Source organism: Podarcis muralis, chromosome 10 (assembly GCF_964188315.1).
Source record: "Podarcis muralis chromosome 10, rPodMur119.hap1.1, whole genome shotgun sequence".
Taxonomy (NCBI): domain Eukaryota; kingdom Metazoa; phylum Chordata; class Lepidosauria; order Squamata; family Lacertidae; genus Podarcis; species Podarcis muralis.
In genome coordinates this window covers 6718309-6736870 of record NC_135664.1, presented here as the reverse complement: position 1 = coordinate 6736870, position 18562 = coordinate 6718309, and the positions used below count along the sequence as shown (strand labels likewise).

The 18562-nt window shown below is 42.7% G+C and overlaps 2 protein-coding genes across 4 annotated transcripts in view; one reads left to right on the top strand and one right to left on the bottom strand.

Annotated features, from left to right (window-relative positions):
* SLC26A5 (solute carrier family 26 member 5) overlaps positions 1-8601 on the top strand; it is a 34244-nt gene extending 25643 nt beyond the window's left edge. For all 3 annotated transcript variants that reach the window (XM_028747347.2, XM_028747344.2, XM_028747349.2), the window contains 8 exons: positions 77-172; positions 1239-1345; positions 2600-2669; positions 3024-3116; positions 3977-4087; positions 5367-5570; positions 6130-6184; positions 7882-8601. In XM_028747347.2, coding sequence (XP_028603180.2) covers positions 77-172; positions 1239-1345; positions 2600-2669; positions 3024-3116; positions 3977-4087; positions 5367-5570; positions 6130-6184; positions 7882-8030 — 885 coding nt within the window. In that variant the 3' untranslated portion in view covers positions 8031-8601. The remainder of the gene's footprint in view (positions 1-76; positions 173-1238; positions 1346-2599; positions 2670-3023; positions 3117-3976; positions 4088-5366; positions 5571-6129; positions 6185-7881) is intronic.
* Positions 8602-9156: 555 nt separating this feature from the next.
* PSMC2 (proteasome 26S subunit, ATPase 2) lies at positions 9157-18362 on the bottom strand. Its single transcript, XM_028747353.2, has 12 exons — positions 18205-18362; positions 16664-16701; positions 15999-16080; positions 15347-15446; positions 14673-14804; positions 13222-13294; positions 12978-13073; positions 12070-12234; positions 11530-11617; positions 10759-10961; positions 9535-9631; positions 9157-9441 (listed from the first exon to the last, which is right to left on the bottom strand). The coding sequence occupies exons 1-12, from the start codon at positions 18272-18274 to the stop codon at positions 9284-9286; spliced, it is 1302 nt and encodes a 433-aa protein (XP_028603186.1). The 5' UTR covers positions 18275-18362; the 3' UTR covers positions 9157-9283.
* Positions 18363-18562: the final 200 nt, after the last annotated feature.

The following is an 18562-nucleotide window of genomic DNA, read 5'->3' as shown; positions in this document are numbered from 1 at the left end:
CTTTTTTTTTTAAAGCTGCAACACAATTTTAAAATAAAAATAAGAAAACCAAACCCTTCTCAAAATATGTTCCTAGGCTGTGCTTGCAGCAATTGTAATGGTCAACCTTAAAGGCATGTTCAAACAGTTTCAAGATATCACTCGCTTCTGGAGGACCAGCAAGATTGAACTGGTGAGTGACCTTGATTCTGATCAAAGTGCATGTAGAACGTTTCTGATATGGTAATCCAGTGGTCCACCTGCAGTGTTGTGTCGCACAGAAATAGTTGCACTGTGAGAGTCAAATGATGCAAGAAGAACAAAGCTCTAGGCCCCAAAACTAGGAACATAAAGAGATAGTGCAGGAGAGGGTATTGAAATGTGCTTAAGATCAATTAGGCAATTCAGGGTTTCATCTGCCAGTGAAACCCTTCGCTGCTTAGAAATGCAAAGCCAGCACAGTGGATACATTGGGTTATATCCACCTAATTTCTATTTAGAGTAGACCCAACAAAATTAATGAACCCAAGTTAGCCATGGCCATTTATTTCAGTGGGTCTACCCTGAGTTTGACTAGCAGTGTCCTTTCCTCACAGAGGTAGGAAAGGCATGGCCCTTGCCTATGCAGGAGCAAAACTCAAGGCTTGACTCCTGGCAAACCCTGGGTTCTCTTGCCCTAATCTGCATTGATAAGCTATCATTAAGAACTGCTTAGAGCCCTATTTCTGTTTATTCTGTGTGTGTGTGTGTGTGTGTGTGTGTGTGTGTGTGTGTGTAGATAACCACTTTTATTTCACGATATTTATATAAGTAGGGAAATCCTTTTCTGGGAATTAAAGATTTTTCTCAGTACACCACCTGCTTATTTTATAAGAACAAATAGGGTGTGCAATCCATTTCATCAATGAGGATTCAAAATAAGGCCTTATTTACCCACACATTTTTTTAAATCCATGTTAATGTGTGTAATTGGTTTGCCTTACTATATTAGGCTTATCACTAGTTTTGAGTGTACTAGAAACAGTTCAGACCTGTTTCCTTCCCACAATTTTCTCTCCCCACCCCATTCCCACCCGCAAGTAAAATGTGAGTGTGAAACATGGTTAGCCTTTTCTTGAAAGTGGTCTTGAGTGTTTGTAATTGACTCACCAGGCTTTTATTTGAACCTGCTGGAAAGTAGAAACCATATATTACTGATTAGGTGTTTGTTTGTTTGTTTGTTTGTTTGTTTGTTTGTTTGTTTGTTTGTTTTTGTTTAGGCTATCTGGATTGTAGCATTTCTGTCCTCAGTTTTTCTGGGGCTCGACTACGGTTTGCTCACTTCTATAATTTTTGCAATGATTACCATCGTGTACAGAACACAAAGGTGAGGCTCACATTAAACATTTATTCTCTCAAATCGAAGCTATTGGTGGTGGGAGTAAAGAGGGCCAGTCTCCTTCTCCATGCTCAACCAACACAGTGTAGTTTGCTGAGCTAGCTCATCCTCCCTACAATGGAAGGTGACGTCATTCATCAAAATGGTTGATTAGGGTACCATTTTGGTACCATTCTGCTTGCCGGCAGTTTAAGAGACCTTCTTGCACCTCTTCCAACCCAATCAATCCCTCCCAGTGCAGCTGGAAGAATATCTCCGGGAAGAGTTCCTTGGAAAAGCAAATATTTGCGCAGTAGTATAAACGGCATCTGAATCTAAAATAATATTGTAAAACCTAAACTAAATAAAAGTAGTGAAGAGCCATAGCTCAGTGGTAGGACATCTGCTTCGCATGCAGAAGGTCTTAGAGCTGGGGATGTTCCTAGTCTAAAACCCTGGAGAGTCACTGCCCGTCAGTGTAGTCAGTCGTAAGCTAGATGGACCAATTGTCTTACTCAGTATGATGCAGTATCCTATGCTGCTAAAGGTAACTCGGCATCGGCATCATCTATTCTATCAAATTTCTCTAGATTGCTTTAAAAAACACAGGCCCAGCACTCAGTTTTCAACCCGTTTTATGCCTGGTCACGTATATTATCAAGAACTGGAATTTCTGCTGATGCCTCTCTGTTCTGGCCTTTGATCAAGGCATTGCGTCAGAAGAAACCTGTTGGGTTACTTTTGACTTCAGATCTGATCTTAAGTCCTAAAAAGGAGGAGAGCATTTACAGCTCAAGCAGCCAATAAATGGCAAGTTGTAACTTCTCTTTAGTGAGTCACACCCAAGAAACTACAAGCAATACATTGTATAACAATATCCAGGATCTACGGAAGGGGTGGGGAGGCAGCAAAACTGTCTAAGCAGACCTTATTTGCAACTGATGTAATTTCCCAAATCTGATCCTCAAACAGAAAGCAGGTTTAAAGTGTAGGAAGTGTCTCTATGATTCCATGCACGTTGAAATAGGGTCCAAAATGTGCTGAAGTCGAAGTGTCGTTCTCCCTTCACACCCCTCTTCAATTTTATTTCATAATATTTAATATACTGCTTGACTGTAAAACAAGAAACCTCAAAATAGTTTTCCTCTCACTGTTTCTGGATAATGGGCACCAGGACTTTACCAAAGAGGTAAAGACATTAGTGGGAGCCTCTAACAGAGATTGCTTTTATAGCCTCTTAATACAGAGACTCTTTCTCTACAGTCCACAATACAGAATCCTCGGCCAGATTCCCGGTACAGACATTTACTGTGATATAGAAGAGTATGAAGAGGTAAGAGGGTGCTAAATCTCTTTATACCCTCTTTATAAAGTGCTCTCTTTGATTTAAGATGGAGGGGAGCAGTAACAAAGCCTTGGTTGGGAGTTGAATCTGAATCCTGGAGGACCCCATACTGAACATTAAGATCCATTCCTCCCAGTGCAAGCCCACCACATGGGGAGATGAGAGCAGGAATGCCAAATGGTTCTTTGGGAACTAGCAGCTGGGACATTTCTGGAGGGAGAAATAACCAGAGCCATGAGGCATGTTCAGAGATGAGACGGGAATGACTGTATATTTGGTAGCAATATAAACAAGTTGAGGAAGACATGCTTTCTTTATTAAAAGAATCTCTTCTTTTCTTAGGTGAAAGAATGCCCTGGAATCAAAATATTCCAGGCAAATGCATCGCTCTATTTTGCTAATAGTGATTTATATATCAATGCACTGAAGAAAAAGGTGAGGAACAGCAATTCATTTCTACTCTCTATCCTATTGAAAAATGCGAAACACTGCCATTTCACACTGCAGGGAATTACATATTTGACTACTCCCCTGTCTAAAAAGGAAAAATAAATCTATGTACAGACAATACTTGGATTCTAGACCAATGTAATTTCAATATGCTGGCTTTGTACAGAAAGGGTGGTGTTTGTTTCTTAGACATGGGAACACTGATTCCGTTCAACCATTCTGGTTTTTCACCCGTAGTCTGAGAAGGTATAACCCACCAACAGAGTTATGTGAGTTTTCTGATGAAGTGTTTCATCTCTAAGCCACCCATGTCACATCTGGGTGTGTTAGGAAAGCCTTCTGTCTCAGCCAGCCTGAGCTAAGAATAGTTGGATTAGTGCTTGAAGCATTTGAACATAGCTCCATTCTCAAGCATGAATTTGTGTCTTGTTTTGATTCTTACCCCACACATGCACAGAATCTCATCTGACACACTTAATTCTCTTACACCCCAAATCAGGTGGGGTAGTGATATTGGAAGCTCCAGGAATGTTACTGTAATAGGTGGTGCTTGTTAAAACCAAAGAAAAGCTCTGTTTTCTAGTATTCCCAGCCCCCCTTTTCTCTGTCCTAAATAGCAGTTCCATTAAAAAGAGTCTTTCCATTGTAAATTCACCAATTTGGCAAGTGAATTAATTTTACTTCTTTAATAGCTGCTGAAAGGTGACCTTTTAAAAGGCGAACAAAGAGTCCTGCAGCACCTGAAAGGGTTATGAATGTTGTTATGGCAGAAACCCATGGCTTGGTTACCACTTTACAAAGATGAATCTTCTCTGGGGGGGTTTTTTGCCTTGTTTCTGCTATAGACTGGTGTTGATCCCTGTGCAGTCTTGGCAGCAAGGAAGAAAGCCCAGAAAAGGCACAGAAAGGAACTGAAGCACCTTCATGAACAAAAGAAAACAGCAGTCCTGAAAGTGGTAAGCCTTGCAAGTGTTTCCTGGCACAGGCTCTGGCTCCTCCTTAGCAGTGATTTAATAAATTGAGAACCAGCTTTCTCTTCTTGCAAAGCATTAATTTCCCCCTCCAGCAGCTAACTGAAATGTCTGCTGCCTTTGCCTAATGTTAGTTGGGTCTCCAGTTTGCCTGGATCTGAAATAACGGTTTGTACAGAAACCTGGTTAGCATTAACCAAGGTTGAGATCAAGGTTTTACTTAATCAGTGGGAAGAAAGGAAATTCATTTAAGAGAAGGGTCAGATGAAGGAGTATCATGTTCTTGAGGCTGGTGCTATTTTTGAGCTATGCATAGGCTATGTTTTGATAGTTGGCTACCCTACCCTTGTCCAGTACTATGCCTGATTTTTACAAGGGTGTCAGTGCAATAGGAACATAAAGGTGTGTGTTTAGTGCAGCTGAGGGCATTTAATTGACAATTTTGCATTTCGTTTATGAGGGAGGGAATACTCAGGAATCAAATGGGTTTGTTTCAAGTCCATTACGACATGCAGCATGTGAGCAGCAGTTTGCCTTAATAGAATCCCTGTTAAATACAAACATTGGGATCTGGGGAGAGTGCTGGTGACATATGATATGAATAGGGAACAAGATGTGGATCAAAACTAGCTGTTACTTTTGTTGCCTGACCACACTTCCCCCTTGTGGTGCAGAATGAAACTGCTGCACCAAGAGAGTTGCCATCATTGTTCCTCCTGCTGATCTCACAAAAGAAGCTTTTACTGTTCCAGAGAGGCACACAAAAACAAAGAATGACTGGACAATTATGTTTTAGATTCAGACTTGTTTTAGAATGAGGGTGTCTGAAGGGCAGATTCACACACCCACTTAACCACACTGACCCTATCTCCCTCCAAAGCCTCTCCTTTTAAACTCTCCCTCCTGGAACCACAGCCAATCAGAGGCTGCCATTCTGTAACCATTTGCTAGTAGGAGAAAAAAGTAAAAAGAAACACTTGTGGAACCAACTTTTCCATCACAACATGTGTCCTTATATAGTAACGCTGATACTTGTCCTTTGATATTTCCTAATTTGTACGTAAACAATGAGCTCTCTCTAGATAAATATTTACATAGAGTCAACCCTTTACATTCATTTACACAGAGAACAAGTGTGCATGTGGAACTGTTGTTGTTGTTTATGTAGAGTTAATATGACATCCCGTGCTGATTGTAGGAACTATTGATTGAAAGAAGCAAAAACCTATACTTAAGTCTGGTATTTATTTATCTTTTGTGAAAGACAAACTACACAGAGAACAGTGTGAAACATGAAGTAATGAATGACGAACTGCCGCTCAACGGAAAGTTCTCTGCAACTACACAGGACTCCTCTCCCGATGAGCTCGAGCGCTTTATGGAGCCAGTGACCAACATTCACACCATCATTTTGGATTGTTCACCTGTGAACTTCGTGGATTCAGTTGGAGTCAAAGCCCTAAATTCAGTACGTGGCATCTTATCTCATTGCCATATCCTACACTTAATACCTTGCTACCAGAATACCTTTTGCTGCTTTAAGGCACACATCAAAGACAAAGTTTCATGCATCCATGTACCAAGTAAAGGGAGCTCTCTTGCACAAGACCGTGCACAGCTCGCATCCATTTCAAAGAGGCTTGCACAGAAGAGCTTCCTGCTGTCTTAGGCCTCAAAACAGGGTGGGAGGATTTGTGGCCTTCCAAGTGTCACTGGTCAGCCAGTAATCAAATATGATGGGAGTCGCAGTCCAGCAAAATCTGGGGGGCCACAGGCTCCCTAGCTATTTAGGCTGCAATCCTATAGACACTTAACCTGAGATTAAGTCCCATTCAATTTGAAAGGACTTAACTTCAGCATAGGCATGCACAGGATTGCACTTCTAAGCACTGTGCTCCTTGCCTCCCAATTTCTCCCTTGGTATTTCTAGAATAACTGCTCAATTTTAAAAGGGCATGTGTATGTTATGACGATGACTTTTAAAATACAAATATATTAACTGCAAATTAATTTCTGCACTGTTGCAGATCATAAAAGAATACGAAGAAATAGGAGTTTCAGTGTATATCAGCGGCTGCAATGGTAAGCCTGTTTGACAGTTGGAAATCATGGACTTGCTGTGGTCACTTTTGACCCCCCCTCCCCCACCCCCACATCTAGCCTTGCATCATCTAATCTAACTGGCAGCAGCTCTCTAAGGCCTGAGGCAAATATTGGTCTACTGCCTGATTGTACATAGCAAAGATGCTAGAAACATGGTGTGTTAGTGATTTGTGGCTTCCTGATCAACCCCATATCATACAAGCTATGCCTGTCTCTCCTTTCTGCCTGAAGTGCAGATGAAGTGACTGTAACACCAGCAAATTCAGCTAAAGAACAGGAGAAAGTGCTAATGTAAATCCTAGCAACCTGCAACTGTTGAAGATAAACCCAAGGAATGAGATACTTGGTCCTTACCTGTGTAACTGTGGGCATTTTTGAAGAAAGAGGAGAGGATCTTGTTAGTTGGTTAACACACTAAAGGTAAAGGTACCCCTGCCCGTACGGGCCAGTCTTGACAGACTCTAGGGTTGTGCGCCCATCTCACTCAAGACGCCGGGGGCCAGCGCTGTCCGGAGACACTTCCGGGTCACGTGGCCAGCGTGACATCGCTGCTCTGGCGAGCCAGAGCCGCACACGGAACGCCGTTTACCTTCCCGCTAGTAAGCGGTCCCTATTTATCTACTTGCACCCGGGGGTGCTTTCGAACTGCTAGGTTGGCAGGGGCTGGGACCGAACAACGGGAGCGCACCCCACCGCGGGGATTCGAACCGCCGACCTTTCGATTGGCAAGCCCTAGGCGCTGAGGCTTTTACCCACAGCGCCACCCGCGTCCCTGGTTAACACACTAGTTACTGTTAAAAGAACAGCCTGGAGGCTGTATGGAGCCCTGTGACTTTTGATCCACTTTTATCCAGCTGGTTTTTAAACTCAGCGGTGCCCTCAGTGTGCCCAAAGGTGCTCTCTGGCTTGCAGTCTTTCTCTGAAGTTTTTCACCACACTATGGGTAATGCTGCATCCAATTTGTATGCATGTTGGATTACTACTTGAACTTTTCTGCAAGAGTGCTCAAATTCAGTATTCAAAATAAGTTCAGGCATTTTTCACACATTTGTTTTGCTGCAGACTCTCAAGGGTGCTTTAACGGACACACAAACACCTCTTCACAGCCATGGGAGTTAGAAATGGTGTCTTAAAATATCACAGTATTTGGGGCCACGTCCAGTACTGCAACACCTATGAAGCCACCGACTTCAGGGCATGGAGCAAAGCTTCCTCTTCCTCTCTTGCCTCCTCCCTCTTCTGCTCCCTTAAAATTGGCTCTGGAGACTTGCAGGAGGCACCAGAGCAGATTTTGACACTTACTCCCACCATGAGCCCCATAAATCTGTTCTTGGGGTTCCCCCAAGCCTCCAGAGCAGATAATGGGAGGGTGTGAAGTTCCATTGTGCCAGTGGACATCATTGGGTTGATGAATGCCGCTCAGTTTCCCCCTCATACAGCTGAATGCCGCTCAGTTTCCCCCTCATACTGGGACTATATAAATACAGCCGTAGCTCCTATATTGCACCCGGAACTAAGCACACACCACCCATTGCATGCATTGTTCCTCCTCCAGCTACATGGGCAGGTGTGTGTGGTTTTGCATAGGTAAGCTGTTTAGTCAGATCACAGGAATGAAATAGAGGCTGTACAATTTTACACCCACACCCCTTTAAAGCTTTTTCTTTTCTACCTAGGATCGGTTGTGGAGAACCTTGCTAGACTACATTTCTTTGACAAAGCTGCTCGCAGAGACTTGCTGTTTCCCAGTACCCATGATGCTGTCCTCTTCAGCCAACTGAAAGGCCTCTCAGCCTCGCAGACTCCTGTAGATGTTGTGGTGTGAACTCCTGCATCATAAATTGTATGGTGGTGCATTGATTAAATTCCAAGGGCTTCTCTTTAATACTTAATTTGCACAGATTATACAGCGCCTAAGATTAGCCAGTCTTACGGGTATGTGACACAGTAGTAGGGCCGCCTTGTTTTCTGCCAGGATGCTCTCTGAAGAATTTGAAGCCTTAATACTTTCAAAAATTGAAGTCAGGTATAGCCTGAACTGGTTTGTATAAAAAAAAGACTCGTGTATTTTCCTGAAAGCATCCTAAAAGATTTGGGAGTTTCTTTTGTTGTTGTTGTTCAGAAATGTGCCAGCAGATGAGATATTGCACTACATGGATATTTTTAGCACTGTGGATTACTGAAAAGAGTACAGATGATGCAGCAAGCCTGGGAGACATGGACTGCTTGCTACTTTCCTTTGACGCTTTATTGTGGAGGCATTGTTGTAAAATGTATTCTTGTACCATCTACTGAAGAATTGCACTGTACAATATCTTTCAAATGTTCAGCACTGGCTTTCAAAACTACATTTTATGTAGTCAATTTTTAAAATCCCATAAAAGCCATTTTTTGCAGCTTGTGCTAAGTTCTTCCATTTCCCTTCTGCTTATTTTTAGATGTTATGGTAGTCAAGATAGATAGGCACCATCAAAGTGTCACATAGGTGCATATCTATAGGTTGAAAGGTTTTGTGACTGGAATGGTGCCCTGAGACAGAAATAGACATTAATGGCAATTTTTCTTTTTTAAAAAGGGGGGCCAGTGATCTAGTCTGATTAAGCATATTGTTGTGGTAATTCAAGTATATAATGAAAAACCTTTTTACACATTTCCTCCTAAATGACACCAGAGTCTGATACAAAAAGGCACTGTAAAAAACGGGGGTTTCACTGCAAAATGACTCCCTTGAAACTGGTGCCAAAGTTTTAGAATCTCAAATGTTGGGGTTTGTTATTAATGAAGGTAACATGTACTCCACTTTCAATGAGGTTTCACAGTGCTGTACAGGGTATGTCTCACTCAAAAGCTTGCAGAAAGGAAGAGGTGCTCCCAAACAGAGTTCATTAGATCTAGGAAGGGTAATATGCAGTTAAACATTTTTACTGAATATCATAAGGAACCACACCATGTAACTTGGAATATTCCATTTATTTCTACTAGTCCAACTATGTTACACCACACACACGAACTAGAACTTTTGATATTACTCTGCGTAGTATTAGCCATATGAAGGAGATCTCTCAGTGGTATCTAGAATCAGTTGTAAGTCATATAGCGAGGTGTAGCACTGAATTTGGCATATGACTTGATTACTTTGTTCACAGCTTCCAAGAAGTCCTTTTCAGTGGCAATCTTTCTCCTTGCTCTGATGGCGAACATACCTGCCTCTGTACAAACACTTCGAATTTCAGCACCTTGCGAGGAAGAACAGTGGATGTAAAAACAATCTGAAACAACTATCACCACCAAACAGAGAGAGAGAACAAGAACTATGATGTTTGACTTACCAGTGCTGTTAGGGCACAGTCGAGCTAGCAACTCAAATCTTATGTCTCTTTCAACACTCATTGAACGGGCATGAATCTTGAAGATGTGAGTTCGTCCCTAAAAAAACAACCACAGACAGACTAAGCATAAGGGCTTCATCCCCTTGTTGCCATCTACACATCAGTGTTGGGAAGGCCAAAGACAAAGAGTCAGCAGGGCAACAGATGTGACTCGTAATTTGGTAGAGTGTTACATTCCAGCCACACCACCCTCCACCCATTCAAGCAAGGGACATTGTCCCAGTTCAGAAGCACATTGCCGGTCAAGCAAAAAGCACTTGAGGGTACAGAGCAAGACCAGTGGCCTGGGGAAAATCCAGAGGGCCAAAAAGAGAGGCCTGGAGAGCTGCTTGATATTCCGCATTGCTGATGTCTAGTGATGCACCTGGGAGTAAAGCAGTTGTTCAGCCAATATGATCTGTCCTTTGAAGGGACAACAATGGGGGAATGCATCCTTAGGCAACTGTTGAGGCTCCAGCACTTTGGACAGGTCCAGAGCTGCTGTTCTGCAACCACCTCCTTGCCCACCAGCCTCCACTAATCGCTTATCTGCCCCTTCTCCAGAGGAATAGGGCAGGTTGAGTGAGCAGAAAGCAGCAGCTGCTCAACAGATCATGGGTTCAAGCCCCAGAGCCAAATGCTGGGTGAAAGATTTCTGCAATGCAGGAAATTGGACTAGATGATCTTTGTGGACCTTTCAAACTCTACAATTCTATGAAATAACAACCTGCACTTTCCCTTAAGGCGTCATACTTTCCTATTGCCTATGCTGTAGTCCATGTCACCCCCTCAGAACAACAGGAAGCGCAGACAGAATCCTGTGGCATCTTCAAGACAAGCACAGCACAGTACGACCTTTTGTGGGCTGGACTACAATATTATTTTCCTTTTTGTTAACTGCTACAACACAGAGTTACTCTTTTGGAATTTGTCACTAGACAGAAGCACCAGGTCATATACATAATTTGAAATAGAATCAGGCAAGAACCAAGACAGACAGGAAAGGTCTAAAATTGCCCACCAGAATCCTTTTGACAAGAGAGAATCAGGTATGGTGCAAAATGACTATTTGATCAAATCCATTTTCTGAGAGGTAGCAGAAAAAATTCTCACCTCCAGTCCTTCAAGTTCTAATAAATGTGTTCTTATTGACTTCGCTTAGTATCAAAATAAAAGTAGTCTAACCTCCAGATCTGGCAGGCTAAATTCTATTTTTCTATCCAGTCTTCCAGGCCTCATCAATGCTGGATCCAAAGTATCAGGTCTGTTGGTTGCCATCAGTACTTTAATGTTGCCTCTTGGATCAAAGCCATCAAGCTGGTTTATCAATTCTAGCATAGTGCGCTGGACTTCATTGTCCCCTCCAGCCCCATCATCAAAGCGAGCCCCTAGAAAGAGACAGCAGAAGAAACACATAAGGCACCCTTGCTAACTGTACCCCCAAAACAAGAAAATGCAATTCAGGTGTACTCCCATACCATGTTATCTATGGCTACTGAAGTAAATCAAAATATCACATTTTTTTTTTTTAAAAAAAGGCTATTACTAGCAGGATATACTTTTGTGAAATACTTTTCCTTGTTCTTTGCTGGTGCTACAGAGACCAGCATGAAGTAGCACAGCAGAGAGGCCAAATATCAAGTTGCTTCTGCCATTCTATTACCTAATCGTCTTCCAAACAGACTAACCTGACATAGAGAAAGGGGACCTGGGTTGAACGATAAATTCCCCTATGCTTTAATGTGAGTAGTGTGCTAGGCCACACTTACTAGCTTCGCTGTTCCTGCTGTTGCTGCACCAGATAGAAAAACAAGCCAGGGTGTGGCTTGTTGTTATGTAAAAACTCGAGCTAGTGGTTTGTTTCTCTCCAAACGCACCATGAGTGCTAAGCCAAGAATAAAGAATAAAGAGTTGTAGTCCAGTTTCAGACGGGCACTGATGTAAGGTGATACCAACCTCCAATAGCATCAATTTCATCAAAGAAGATAAGGCAAGCTTTTTTTGTTCTGGCCATTTCAAAGAGTTCCCGAACCATTCGAGCACCCTATAAAAAGACAGACGGTTTACTTTCATATAAAGCCAACTGTCACTCGAGTTAAGAGTATTTAAAGTAAATATTAAAACTTCCAAATGAATCTATAGAACCAAGAGGTAAAACTGTGATCATTATGGGACATCATTTTAGTTGCAGTTCCTTCCAGGACATAACTGGTGCCTGGCTGTCCCAACTCATGCGAATAGCCTACTGTACATCATACAGTATCTCACATACCCTACATAAAAAGACAGGCTTCAGATTCTATATGACCCAAACTGCCAGAGAAGTGAACAAATATATAAAGAGGTCCAGGTTTTTAATCATACTGTATAATATTAAGGCAGAGACTTTCACCCTCCTCTGCAGGAAAACTTAGATTAAGTATAGTTTGAGCAGGCTTTCTGGAAACTTGACCTCCCCTGGTAGAGATGCACAGACATGCTCCCTCTTTTCCTTACCTCTCCTACGTATTTCTGCACCAGCTCAGATCCAATCACTCGGATGAAGCAGGCATCGGTTCTATTAGCAACAGCACGAGCACAGAGAGTTTTTCCTGTCCCCGGTGGGCCAAAGAGAAGCACTCCTTTAGGGGGCTCGATCCCCAGATTGACAAATCGTTCTGGCTGTAGTGGTAGGGAGACAGTAAGTTTAAAAGTTGCACAGACAGGATGAAACGCAGTATCTTTCCCTGGCCCTAGACTGGACCCAATGGCAGCCAAAGCCCTGCAGGAACCCAAGCTTGCCACAGCAGTACAATTTTAGTACTATCAATGAACTGTCAAGAAATCTTCCATTTTAAAAGTAGTGCACAAGTCAAGAAGGGACTGAGTGGCAAGAAATCTGTGCAGCGCTGTGTAACAAGAGAGTCGGTGCAAAGCCAATAGGAAGGCACTGAAACTTCAATAATGCAAGCAGATAAAGACATTTCCCTTTGCCATTCCCTTTCTTCAAGCCTTCAATGGTACATGTTCCCTGCAATTTCACAAAGACAGCACTGCCCTATTCAAGCAGTCAGCTTGATCACAGGAGGATACTAACAGGGTAGCATCACTCTGAATCCCTAATACTACTGTGACATACGACAAAAGGGCATTGTTTTGTGCCCCACTTGTGGCAGCCTAGAAGAGGAATTTCCAAAACAGTGGACTAGATGAAGTTTTGTCAGATCTAACAAAGCAATTCATACTTTCCTCGAAAGGTGAACGAAAGGAACATATTAAATCTTGACAACTGAAACGTAAATCGATTTAAAAGCCTTTTTGACTACTGACTAATTTTGGTTCTTGCGGTATATGCAATTAGCCCTTGAAAGCTGTAAGAGGATTAAAATCAGCAGATCACACACACCTTCTATTACAATACTTACATGAAGCAAGGGTGTTTCCACCACCTCTCTTAGCTTCTCAATCTGTTCTTTACAACCTCCAACATCACTGTAGGTGACATCAGGCTTTTCCTCTACCTTTGTAACAAAACAGATGTGCATACATCTTTGTTATTTGCAATAACGTGTTTTTTTAACAGATCTTATGAAATAAGAAGAGCAGGTTACAATGAAGTCAGATTACAAAGGTAAACAATCAAAGGCCAATAGCAATAAGAGTTCTTACCTGCATCATAGTAACAGTTGGATCAATCTTTGGAGGCAGAGGGATATGAATCTGATACTTGTTTCTGTCAACACTGCAGAAATAGAATACAAATGCACATTACCTCCACAGGGGCAAACTCTCTCTTCATAAGGGGGTCTGGCAAAAGCATCCTTCAACCACGGCAGAGTGAATAGACTGCAGCCACGGAGATGTAAAGGCTTTTCTCCATTTGATACTGGTGAGGCTGGTTACATAGTGAGGGCGAGGGATCGGAATGGGTAGCTTGGAATACCAAGGGACACATTTGGACAGACAGGTATGCCATGTGGCACCACAGCAACATATTGAAAGAATCCAGGTGGAGGGACAACTTGTTCAATCCTTGTCACTCTCCCACCCTCTCTCCAGAGAACTCTGTGCCTTGTATTTTATCACAGCTCAGATGTGAGTATTTTATTTACATTCTGCAGGCAAGGCATTTTACAACCAAATAGTACTCTAGAAGAAAACAGGACCAAACTCCACTTTCATATCATGTTCGGCTTATAATCAAGTTTTCCCAGTGGTTGCTGGGTTCAATGCTGACCTTGTCTGGTGCCTTGTATCAAGTGATCACACTCTGCAGATGGTCTGAAATCAAAACTTGTCCACTTTTAGCTGGATTAAGCCTCAAGTGCCATTTAGTTCAGGCCCTTGAAAAGAATCTGCTATTATCAGTTGGTCCCTAACTAGCATTTTGACATTTAAAGCTTTACATGATAGAGACCCTGTTTATCTGATGCCTCCTCTATCCCATGCAATAAGAGCTTCTGATGAGACGTTCTTTCAAGAAGCCCCAGTGTCTGAAGGCAGGATCCAGAGCCTTCTCCACGGTAGTATCCCAGTTGTGAAATTTCCTGTCTAGGGATAAGGCACTCCCCATGTTCTCCATTCTTGTTCTCTTTTAGAAGGCAGGCAAAGATTATTTTCTTTCAGAAAATGTTTGTTGACTTGTACTCTCGTTTTCATCTGGGAATTATTAAAATCCTTACGTATGATGTTGATATTGTTTTGTGTTCCATTTTACGAGCTTGTTGTATTTTACTCTACAATTTTTTTCTATTATAAACCTCTCAAGGAACTTTGTTATGCAGCAATATAAGAAAATATTATTTCAGTTTCCAGTCCCAAATTCAATGTGCTGGCTCACTGGATGTTAGACTGGCCTCTTGCATGTATTTTAGGCAGGCAATCAAAGATGTTTATACCGCTTGAAAACTATTTCACTTGTTCTACCATGGCTTGTTTGAATGCATTCCATCTTTTAATTGCATTGTGCTATTGTAAGCCACCTTGGGAGCCCTGTTTAGGGCAGGAAGGCAACATATATATATATTCCTATAAATATAAATGTGCATTCAACCCTCTAGACTCGGTGACTAGTCAAGTAACTCAAACTAAGAACAGTAAAAATATTGGTATCAACTCACCCAACTCTCATCCCCTCTTCAATGTCAGTGGGTGCCACCTGATCACTAAGATCAACCACAAATTTGGCAAACTGCTTCACATTGATAATGTACTTAGGATCCTCAGAATCTGCATTGATTATCTTGGTGCATCTAATCAGAAGAGAAAAGTAATTAAACAAGCAATCTGTGAGCAAATGAGGGTTTAATGTGCCTGACAGCCAAGTGTCATTCAAAGTCCAGGTTTCTTGAAGAACTTACAGGAAGGCTAAATTTCTGCTGCCCTTGCCTAGCTAACCATAACTAAAAATTCTTCCTTCTACCATATTTCTTTTTCTCCCTAAAACTTAAATAATCATGAACAGCATGAGAAGTGGCACTTTAAATATCCAACTAAAGACTGCTTTCAGTGTAACCTACCCCACCCCCAGGGATTTCAAACACCCGGGCCTTAAGATACAATGTCAGAATGAAACATTAAATTAAAGCTCCTAGGAAACAGATAGATGCAAATAGCAAAGTTTTAATATTTATGTTGTAGCATAACTCCATATGTTATACTGGAAAGGACCCTATGTTACTTGTTTGCAACAGGGATTGCACATTACATGTGGAGGATAGAAGCAACGGCTATATCGCTATGCATTTTTATAACTATTTGCTCCTATGACTGACCAGATAAAGTATCTGCATACCTTGCCACTTGCAGTGGCTGCTCACTCTGAAGAGTTTGCTTATCTGCAGCGAGATCCCAGAGAGCAGGGGGAGCCAAGCCAGTGTCTGATTCCTTAATACCTAAAAAACGAAAGCAAAAAAACCACTTGCTTTGCCACTCAGGTCAATGCTGTGCTATAGCTTGCTTCAAGCACTAGCTTGCTTCAATTAGTTTCAGCAGCAAATGCAACATAAACATGACAAAAAGGAAAAACCACTCTGCCACTTGCATCAATGCTATGTAATGCTCAACAGGTTTGCAAACCTCCCTGGGGGAGCATTTTAGGAGATTTAAACTGGGGGCTTTTAGGTCCCAGTCTTAACAATTACACCACACTAGATATTCAATTGTACATTGGTTATCCTTTTCCATGTCAGCTTCAACATCCCAATTGTTAAAATTAAGCCGCTCTCTGTATCTGACAGCATCTCCTCTCTCATGTTTCCCCTTTTTCTCTGCCCATGAAGGTTTCTTTGTTTTCAGTTCCTTTGTTTTGTTCAACAACCCTTCCTATTTGGAGTTTTTCTTGGGAGTGAGCAGTAATGAACAACAGGCCCATATGCTCCATAACTGAAAGTGCAAGACTAAAATGGAAAAGATATATGCTTTCAATGAACCCTAAAATGACATACCCGTGAGCTCATTGATTTTCTTAAGCAGCTGCTGAATGTCATCTTCGACTTGCTTGATCTGCCTCGAGTATGTACTCTGGCCCTGGATTAGAAAAAGTAAGGCAGACTGGTGGATATATGAATGGGACTTGAACAGATACTTCCCAAATGCAGACCTATGAACAGATAAACCTTATTAATCAGGCCACTGGTCAATCTAGCTTGGTAGTAGGCACTGCAGTTCTGCAAAGTTTCAAGCAGATGTTGAATTTTGTCAGATCTTGTTAATCGTGAGATATGAAGCCTTACACAACTCTTTGCAAATAAGACACATATTTACTCAAGTCAAATTGGCTCAGCAATCTGCAATTTTCATCTTTTCACCAAACCACATATGAAACTGTAATATTTAGGCTTTTGGTTTGCTTATTCCAAATTGGATTTTGTTTTGAGGTGCTGTTACTTTAGATGAAAGTGAAATCTTCCAGCTGATGCGGCAAAACTCACAAATTTATGCATATTTACTTAGAACTAAATCCTGCTATTTTCAGTGAGGCTAACTCTCAAAGTATGTCTTTTAGGACTGTTCACTCCTCCCAGTTGGTTAATGTGGATGTTTCCCAAACATTCCAATATTACTAGTTGTTTTTTTTAATTTTGAAGCTGTAACTGCAACAAATACTTACATAGGTTTTCAACAAAGCAATGTCACCTTCATCCAAAGCTGAAAGACATATAACACAGATCATATTAAAAAGTGAAACAACTGCATTTTGTACGACTTCCCACCAACAGTCTGAAGACACAGAATCTGGACATAAGTTTTCTGTTTTATTATTTGCAAAAATGTATGTACTGCCAACATTAAGCTATATATGGTGGCAAGCAGCAGATAAGTAAAAATACAAAAATGCAATTCTACCCATAAAATAAACACATCACAAACCGGTACATCAAATTAATACATCAACACAGTTGCATCACATCAGGCAAAGCCTGAGTGAACAGGTGAACGTTAAGCAGGTGCCTAAATGCCAATACCATGTAGACATCTACCTGATGTCCAGCAGAAGCACATCTCAAAGGGAAGGAGTTGTCACACTAAAGGCTCTGATCTTAGTGAACATAACCAACTTTGGGAGCATATGGTCCCATGGAGTGCCTCTCCCAAGGACTGAAGTGACTGGGAAGGATGTATAATGTATAGCTTTCCCAAAGATAACCTGGTCCCAAGTTGTTCAGGGCTTCATATGTCAATAAAGGTAAAGGTACCCCTGCCCGTTCGGGCCAGTCTTGCCAGACTCTAGGGTTGTGCGCTCATCTCACTCTATAGCCAGCGCTGTTCGCAGACATTTCCGGGTCACGTGGCCAGCGTGACAAGCTGCATCTGGCGAGCCAGCGCAGCACACGGAACGCCGTTTACCTTCCCGCCAGTAAGCGGTCCCTATTTATCTACTTGCACCCAGGGGTGCTTTCGAACTGCTAGGTTGGCAGGCGCTGGGACCGAACAACGGGAGCACACCCCGCTGCGGGGATTCGAACCGCCGACCATGCAATCGGCAAGACCTAGGCGCTGAGGTTTTACCCACAGCGCCACCCGCGTCTCATATGTCAATAGCAAGTCCTTAAATTTGGCTGGGCAGCATAATAGCAGCCAGTGCCACAATTTAGCCACAGTATGGGGCTAACAAGAGCAACAGAACCTACAGGGTTAGAAGATGGAGCAAGCTTGTTTTCTCCTGCTCCAGAGGACCCAAACCTATTTATTCAAGTTACAAGAAAGGAGATTCAGACACAACATCAGGAAGAACTTTCTGACCGTAAGAGCTGTTTGACAGTGGACCAGTCTCCCTTGGGAGGTTGTGAACTTTCCTTCACTGGGGGTTTTTAAGCAGAGGGTGGATGGTCCTCTGTCCTGGATGCTTTAGCTGAAATTCCTGCATTGCAGGGGTTGGACTGGATGACCCTCAGGGTCCCATTCAAGATTCTATAATTCTAGGTTTAATGTAGGCAGGATTTTAAATTAAATTGAATTCGTACACAGCCCTTCATCTGCAGACCCAAAACATCTGTAGGGTACCAGGGTTTGGGGGGGGGGAGAGAAGGGAGGGGCGCAAATGAGGAGGGGGGGGAAATCCGAGAGGCACGCATGCGCACTGGAACCCCAACGGGCAACCAGGGAATGGGCGTCAGGGGGCTTTTCTTTTCCGCGCAGCCCCCGGCTCACCGCGGATGGGTTTGTCCTCCTTCTCCTCCTCTTTGGTTTTGCGCTGGTCGGTTCCCAGGTAATCCGGCATCGTGTCTCCCCCTCAGAGCTTCCGACGGCGGAGACTCCTTCTACCGGCGGCTGCTACTGCGCATGCGCGTTACGCAGCATCTCCGAGCTTCTTCCTTCCGGGACTGAACGGGAAATACGTCACGAGCATTTCCTGCCGCCGCCGGAAAAGGCCCCTCTACACACAGGGGGTGAAGGAATAGGACCATAGAGATGCGGGGGAAGTTTAAAGCTGCGCACAGCCGGATCTTCCTTCTCGAATGGGCAGCCGCCACTGAGCCGTGGAAAGTTTAATGCGTTTCCACAAATC